Genomic DNA, 7,627 nt, shown 5'->3' with positions numbered 1-7,627 from the left:
AATAATTTCTCTAGAGGATTTGAATTGTGAAATTAAGAGGAAGGGCATAAGAGTGAAGATGTACGTTGTGCGGCATTTCAAAATTCAAACCAAACCAAACCAAACAGTTCTACTAGTTTGATCATTAATCGCTCAACAAAACAGTTTAGTTCAATCATTTGGACATTTGGACTGGAGTTAATCAAGACAATTTTAAGAAAATAAATTTAACTCAAAAATTAAAGTGGGCCAAAGCAAGTCAAAGCACGTCAAAATCTCAAACAAACAAAAAAGAATTTTAGGCACAGCCGTCCAAATTCATGATTTATCTTTTTTAATTTTTAGTTTTCTTCTCTAATCTTTGATTCTCTTTAATAACTAAAGCTCAATTTTTAATCTTTTTTCAATCTCTGTTCCAACTTTAGCAATCCAATGTTTGACATAAAATTATAAGCTCATGAGTCATGACATGACAACATACCTTTAGCTCCTGCATTTTGCATCAAGATTGTAAGCTGTGTCGATGTGTCTTTATCTCTTGTTTTGACGGTCCAACGTCCATACTTTGACATTAAAATTTTAAATATCATTAACAAATTAAAATTTTATTTATATATTTATGTAGATAAGTATTATTTTTTATTTAATTTTTATATATTAATTTAACCATCAATCTAATCAATTGAATCATAAAAATTACAATCTATTACTTTTTTTTAATCTAATGTTCAGTTCGTGTTTCAAATCATTGAATTGGAATGAAAAGATGTAGTAAGAGATGGGGTGTGGAGTGGGGGCAAATGTGGGAGTGTGAGGGAGGGTGGTGGACATGTCAAGCGGTAGCAGTCATCTCCTGTCTTTTTGTGTGGGCCCCCACTCCTGCCCAGCCAGGCCTCGCTGCTCACGGGGCTCCCCTCTCTTACTTCAATCATGCCTTCATCATTCCTCTTAGCTGTCCCTCAAGCTCCCTCGCTTTTACTCTCTCTCCTTTTCTTCTATTTTCTCACTCCCACTCACCCCTCTCCCTTCCAAAGTTGAAAGTTGAAACTGACCTGAATCTGCTCTAATTTTTAATTCATTAACACAGCGCCTTGTTCATTTACTGTAGCTAATTGAACAGAATCACATTGTTCCCACTGGGCTATCCTTATATTCCATATATATCCGCCGAGGGCGAAAGTGAGAGTGAGAGAGAGAGAGAGAGAGAGAGAGAGAGAATGGTCCATCTGAGTCTACGGTTCACCGACTTCCACAGCAGCCGTGTTAGATAAGGAGAAGGATCGAGGGGGGAGAGAGAGAGAGAAATATTCCCTTCTCTCAGTTCCCTCGTTAGAATTTTGGATCGCATTTCATCGTCAAGCCAGGCCTCGAGTCAATCCTCTTGTGCACTCCTCGCGTTTCACATGTCAACCCACTTTAATTTCTTACAAAATATCTCTGCTCTTCTTCAATATCGCCGCATCCATCTCCAGCACTAGCAAGCACCAAAAGAGACCTATATTTCTTCTTCTTCTTCTTCTTCTTTTCTTAAGACACAAATTGGTTAGCTTCAACCAGCCGCCAGTGCTCCTCCCCTTCCACCTCCAGAGCTTCAAGAGTGCTGGTTCAGTGTACCCCTATTCCCGCTTTGGTTCCTCAAAATTCAGTTTCGAAACATGATTCCCGTAGAATCCATTTCTGTTGCTTCTGCCCATAACACCTTGGTCGACCCGAGCTCGAACCCTAACCCTAATTCAAATCCTGTCAAGAAAAGGAGGAATCTCCCGGGAACGCCAGGCAAGTTCGTAAATTCATATTTTTCCTGTACATGCACAAACCCTTTCTTGGAGTTATTTTAATTTCACTCCGTGAGATTTCCAAAGCAGATCCGGGCGCGGAAGTGATAGCACTGTCACCCAAGTCTCTCATGGCGACGAACCGTTTCGTATGCGAAATCTGCAACAAGGGCTTCCAGAGAGACCAGAATTTGCAGCTGCACCGCCGCGGGCATAATCTTCCGTGGAAGCTCCGCCAGAGAACCAACAAAGAAGTGAGGAAGAAGGTGTATGTTTGCCCTGAGAAGACTTGCGTGCACCACGACCCCTCCAGAGCCCTCGGAGACCTCACCGGGATTAAAAAACACTACAGCAGAAAGCACGGCGAGAAGAAGTGGAAGTGCGAAAAATGCTCCAAGAAGTATGCGGTTCAGTCCGATTGGAAAGCCCACAGTAAGATTTGTGGAACTAGAGAATATAAATGTGACTGTGGCACCATTTTCTCCAGGTATAGTTCAAATAGAAACTATTTGTTTATGATTCGATAATTCTCATAGAATTCAATGTGATATTAAATATGTCCATGGTTTGAATTTAATGCTCATGCAGAATAGGAGGATTCGGGAAATTATTCGTTTTGATTTGTTAAAAAAAAAAAATACTTAAACCAAGTACTAAATAGTTGGACAAACAAGATTCAGTTCCTGAAAAAATTTAACTGGCTAAGACAAAACAAGGCATGAACTTTTACACATATTTACTCTAAGGATTAACGAGTTTTTAAAAGGAAAATAATAACTTGAATCACGAACTTTTTAGGTTCGGGACAAATTAAAAAAACACATTTCATCGGTATTTACTGATAAATAATGTTTGTTGTCCTTGTATGCCACAAATCAGGAAGGACAGCTTCATAACGCACAGAGCCTTCTGTGATGCCTTGGCCGAAGAAAGTGCGAGAGCAATAACAACAGTACCTTCAACTTTTACTAACTTGAGAAATGATCATTTGATGAGCATGAACCACCAAACACCACGGATAATCCCAGAGATATTTCCAGGGCTTCATCCAGAAATTGGGGGTGCTGAAGGAGCGTTGGGGAATTTTGGTCAGCTCAATCATCACTCAGCGTCGGAAGCAATTTGAATTCCCGCTTTCCAGATTTAGTTCAAGGGATGGACATGTTTGGGACATCAACGCAGACACAGTGGGTTAACGCAGAAGCATCAATTACTAGTGCCAACAATCTGTGCGTGTCTGGAATAGTGCCACACGGCTGAAGCAAGAGCCAGAAGAAAACAAAGTAGAGTTGTCGCATAGCATAGGCGCTTTATACTCCAGTCACCAGATTCAGAACCCACAAGCAGGAGGGACGAGTCACATGTCAGCCACTGCACTCCTGCAGAAAGCAGCTCAAATTGGATCAACTACCACTAACAATGTCAACACTTCCTCCTCCTTCAACTCTATCGACCACTTTGGATTGATGGGCTCGGCTGTTCTGAACTGGTCCAGCAACACCAACGTTGACCTTCACAAAATTTTCAAGCAACCGAATATCAAAAGTACCAACCTTGGAGGTGGGACGTTTCTGTTAAATGACTCGAGCTCAAGACCGTTCACTAGCACCGCCAAGGGTTTGCGTTCAAGCTCGAACCAGGAGGAGCTAGGTCTGACCAGAGACTTTCTGGGAGTTGGAGGGGACTCCATGAGCGGACCCTTTCTGGAGCAAGAGTTAGCCAAGTTCAATGCACAAGGCTCGGCCTCGGCCTTAGACCTCAGCCAGTACGGTGCGCATCAGTGATCCATTATAAGTTATGACCTTCGACTAGTGAAGCAGCTTAGGGAAGCTAGTTATGCCCTATGGTAGCCAGGCACGCGTTTGAGGCTGGAAGCAAGCGAGTCGACCGACTCGGCCACGGACGCGGAGATAAACAAGAGAGAATGTAACTATTATATTTTTAGTATACCTCCAACTATTTTATCCCGAATTTTATCTCTTCAAGTACGCAGGTCTCAGCTTATTGATTTTATGGGTGTTCTAATTAAAAAACAAAAAATATATGTTTAGTCGAACGTGAAGGAGATGTAATAGAAGGTCTCGTGAGAGCTCAGGGAGGTGGGGGCCATTTGCATGTTGGAAGTGACTGGACAATAAAAAAGGATGAGTCCAAAAAATGATAATCAGACGGTGAATTTTGGTGCACTCAAGGCATGCAGACGCAGTAGGTCTCTTTTTTATTTTACCTAGCTCTTGCTCTAACGGTGATCGTGATGAAGCTTTTACACCGCCGTACCTGACTATTAATGTGAGTTTTTTTTTTTTGGAGAAAATAACAAACAAGTGCGACTCAAAACAATTAATTAGTTTATTAATTACTGAGTTTAGAAGAATTACACACAGGTACCTCCACTGTCATTCTGTACCTGTCTTTGAGTGGAATTTAAAAAGTATTTCTTTCTCTCTTTTTTGCTTCCTTCCTGTTTGTTTGTGCAGTGCCTTTTCTAGTTTCTATTCAACTGTGAGGACCGTGAACCACGATGGACCCTGTCTCTTTTTAATAATTTAATTTTAAATTGTTTTCAATTTTGTCGTCTTTTCCTTCGTAGGATTTAGTCTATTCTGCGGAATCAGAGACATTCACATGCCAAATATAATAAAATCATTACAAAGTAGAATGAGGTGAAACGGAATGAAATATTTCCGTTGTCTGAGTTTTGATTGGAGAAATAAACGATTATATTTAATCATTATTTAAGAATTATTATAAAAATAATATATTTGAGTTAAATATCCTTATATTTTTCAATTTTAGGACAAGACGGAGTGAAAGAAGGAGAGTAGTTGAGAAGGATGAGACTAATTTTATAATAACGTTATTTATTTCATATCATATCATTTTTCATGCCTCAAATTGAGTTGGAAAAAATAGGTTTAAGATTGCTAATGATGGCTTGAAGGTCATCCTGAACCATTTCACTCCACTCCCTTTGAAGAAAAAAAAAAAAAAACTTCCCGACACTACAAGCGTTGGTTTGTTCTTCTGTTTCGGATATGTTTTTGTAAATGCAATAATTTTTTACTTCTTATAAATGTTGCCTAAAACATCTCCTAAAAGTACATTTGAAGTTTGAAAAGTGCTATCCAAACATACTCTTAATTTTTTGGAAAAGTACACACTCTTAATTTCATAAAAAAATTTTAAGCGGATACTGTTGTTATAAACAGACAAAAGTGATATTAGATAATTATTACTTTGATACAATTGATTAGTCATTGCATGCAGTAATGCCTCATCCGTTGCTAGGGCAGTATACTTTGTGATCATCGAACGGAAAATGAATGCCCAATTATGTACATTACGGCGTCATTACGTCTCAAAGAACGATAACGACATCGCTACTTAAAAAAAAAAAAATCGCAACTCTTACTATCCAAATAAAAGAATTCAAAACTCGACAAACTGGAAAAAAACACCAGACCCTTAATTGCATTTAGATAATTAACAATAATTGGACTCCAAAACAAGCAATTATCCACAGCAAAGGCGTTCAAACTTCAAAAATCCATCGCTACCGTAGAGTCCAGCTCAAAATGAAACAGTACCAAAAAAAAAAAAAACGTCGAAAGCTTGACTTTCCACTTTCACATCACGGCCGCAGCTAGGAGACCACTCCGAGAAGCTGAGCGAGCCCAATAACTTGCATGTCAAAACTCGAAGAATCCGCAGACATCCGAAACGGCATCATCTCTATCATCATTATCCTCATCGTCACCACTCGCAGCATCTGAAGACGACTTGACTTCATCAGATTGGGGAGAATCCCCTTTTCCTGCGGAAAGAGCCGGCGCCGGCGCCTTGGCCTTTGGAAGGAAAATATCAAGTGGGAGAAGCACGTTGTCCACCTGATAAATGGCAAGCTTGCTGTCTGTATAGACCGTACCCGTGACAGAGGAATTAACGGCGCCAGTGGTCATGCTGACTTGGCTACCGCAATAAGTGGTGACATTTAGTTGAAACTTTGTGGGGTCGTCGCCGGCCTACGTCTGGACCGGGTTGGTGAGAGCATCGAAGTTGGAGATGGAAATGAACGAAGAACTGGTGCGGAACTGTAGGAGCTCCACTTTTTGCCTGTCACTGAGAGAATTCAGAAAAGCCTACTTTGAGTCTGGAGAAGGCGGCGTCGGCAGGGGCGAAAACGGTCAGTTGAGAGTTCAGTTGGCTGATCAATTGAGTAGTCTTGAGTAGACAGATTAGGGCGAAGAATTTAGGAACAGTGACCGCGGGGGCCGCATTGGGTGACGAGGGTATCAGGGGGACGGTATTCAGGCTTGGGGCTGCAGCTGGCATGGCAGGGGCGGCGATTGGAGACTCGTGGGAGCCTGAAGCAGGGAGGCTGAGCCGGTGAAAGCTGGGCCGAGGAGACTGTGGCGGTAATAAGCAGCAGCAAAACTGAGGCGGGGAAGTGATATTGTTGCATTTTCATTTTAGTGCGATTGTTGTAGGGATCAAGTGATGGTGGTTGTGTGTGTTGTGGTGTGAGGGAAAAGAGAGAGAGCGGAGGACTTTTTATGAAGGCAAGGGGAGAGTGACTGTTTGGTAAAGGAGGATGTGAGAGCAGCATATGTAAATTGGATGCACTGTATGGGGTGAAAACTATGGAAGTTGAAACGTGGCAGATATTGAGTAGACAATGGGTCGGGTATTAACATCAATATCAAATTTAGGGACAATTTTATTAACTTTCAAAAATATATTCAAACTATACCCATAATATAATTTTATCAAATCTAACAAATAATTAGATCTCTAGAAAAAAAAATAATAAATAAATAACTAGATTCTTCATATAAATTTTTATCAAATATAAACTAAAAATCATACACATACTTAGTTTCGTGAGAGAAAGAGATTTGAGTTATTAACAATCACTGACTAATTAAATAAATAAGGGAAGGATCTAGAATTTTTGGGAAGCAAGCTGGTGGCTGAGGATTGAAGAATGCTTTGAAATTACAAACTATAGATGACAAATCTAGAAAAATATATAGAACAGGAAACTGACCTTGAATGGCGGTAGAAGAAGGATCGATCAGGTTGAAGAAGGAACGATACGACAGACTTAAAACAAGTATAAATAGGTAAACAGGGTAACTGTTGAGTGTGCAGCAAAGAGAAGAAGAGAAAAAGAAAGGCAATTAGGGAAGTGAGTGATGTGTGACGTGAGTGAGAGAAAGGAGAGGAGTGTGAGTAAGGGCGTTCTTAAGCTTAGTTTGATTTAATTTTTAAAAAAATTAAATCAAAACAAATCAATCAGTTTATTATAATTTGAGATTTATTCAATTTTTTTTTAATCAATTTTGTTTAGTTTTTGAGTAGTTTGATTTAAGTTTGAACTTTTTTAATAAGATATTCTCCATAGTCTCCAATATATATTCATATTTATTAATAATTTTTAACTATTAATTATTATTTGCAAAGAAAAATATTGAGTATAAAAAATGTTTTTTAACAATTAATTAACATATTTAACCATTAAAAATTAATGTATTATCTTTAAAATACTTGATTATGAAATTTAAAAATTACCTTAAATAGTTATAAATAACATTTAGCTAAATGTAACTTATTTTTATTAATGATTTATAAATAATTAAACTTGAAAAAGGAAAAAAAATTGAAAATTTTATAAATATGTATTTAATAAGTATAATAAGATTTGATTTAGTTTAGTTTGGTTCAAATTTTTCAAAGCAAAAACTTAAACCAAACCGAACTAATCGGTTTTGTCAAAATAGAAATCAAACCAAACCTCATTCACAATCAATTTTAATTGGTTCATGTTGGCTTGATTTGGTTTGATTTGCTGTGATAGGTTCGAATTGATGTTG

The 7,627-nt window shown here is 38.7% G+C and overlaps 2 protein-coding genes and 1 pseudogene across 2 annotated transcripts; 2 read left to right on the top strand and 1 right to left on the bottom strand.

Annotated features, from left to right (window-relative positions):
• The first annotated feature begins 1,157 nt into the window (after positions 1-1,157).
• Positions 1,158-3,765, top strand: LOC129314786 (zinc finger protein BALDIBIS-like). The gene is made up of 3 exons (XM_054958210.1): positions 1,158-1,755; positions 1,845-2,241; positions 2,634-3,765. The coding sequence occupies exons 1-3, from the start codon at positions 1,635-1,637 to the stop codon at positions 2,878-2,880; spliced, it is 765 nt and encodes a 254-aa protein (XP_054814185.1). The 5' UTR covers positions 1,158-1,634; the 3' UTR covers positions 2,881-3,765.
• LOC129314787 (protein indeterminate-domain 5, chloroplastic-like) lies at positions 3,116-3,765 on the top strand. Its single transcript, XM_054958211.1, has one exon. The coding sequence runs from the start codon at positions 3,116-3,118 to the stop codon at positions 3,536-3,538; it is 423 nt and encodes a 140-aa protein (XP_054814186.1). The 3' UTR covers positions 3,539-3,765.
• Positions 3,766-5,285: 1,520 nt separating this feature from the next.
• Positions 5,286-6,406, bottom strand: LOC129316863 (fasciclin-like arabinogalactan protein 12; annotated as a pseudogene).
• Positions 6,407-7,627: the final 1,221 nt, after the last annotated feature.

The sequence above is a fragment of the Prosopis cineraria genome, unplaced genomic scaffold (assembly GCF_029017545.1).
Source record: "Prosopis cineraria cultivar Desert tree isolate PC_DT_omini unplaced genomic scaffold, ASM2901754v1 PC7, whole genome shotgun sequence".
NCBI classification, from domain to species: Eukaryota; Viridiplantae; Streptophyta; class Magnoliopsida; order Fabales; family Fabaceae; genus Prosopis; species Prosopis cineraria.
The sequence above is the reverse complement of the archived record's forward strand: the minus strand, read 5'-3'. Positions and strand labels throughout refer to the sequence as shown.

What these genes read in the sequence shown, in the direction of transcription:
- LOC129314786 (XM_054958210.1), top strand. Translation starts at nt 1,635, where the DNA reads ATGATTCCCGTAGAATCCATTTCTGTTGCTTCTGCCCATAACACCTTG. An exon ending in GAATCTCCCGGGAACGCCAG is followed by an intron (nt 1,756 to 1,844) that starts GCAAGTTCGTAA and finishes TTTCCAAAGCAG; the next exon opens with ATCCGGGCGCGGAAGTGATA. An exon ending in TGTGGCACCATTTTCTCCAG is followed by an intron (nt 2,242 to 2,633) that starts GTATAGTTCAAA and finishes GCCACAAATCAG; the next exon opens with GAAGGACAGCTTCATAACGC.
- LOC129314787 (XM_054958211.1), top strand. Translation starts at nt 3,116, where the DNA reads ATGTCAGCCACTGCACTCCTGCAGAAAGCAGCTCAAATTGGATCAACT.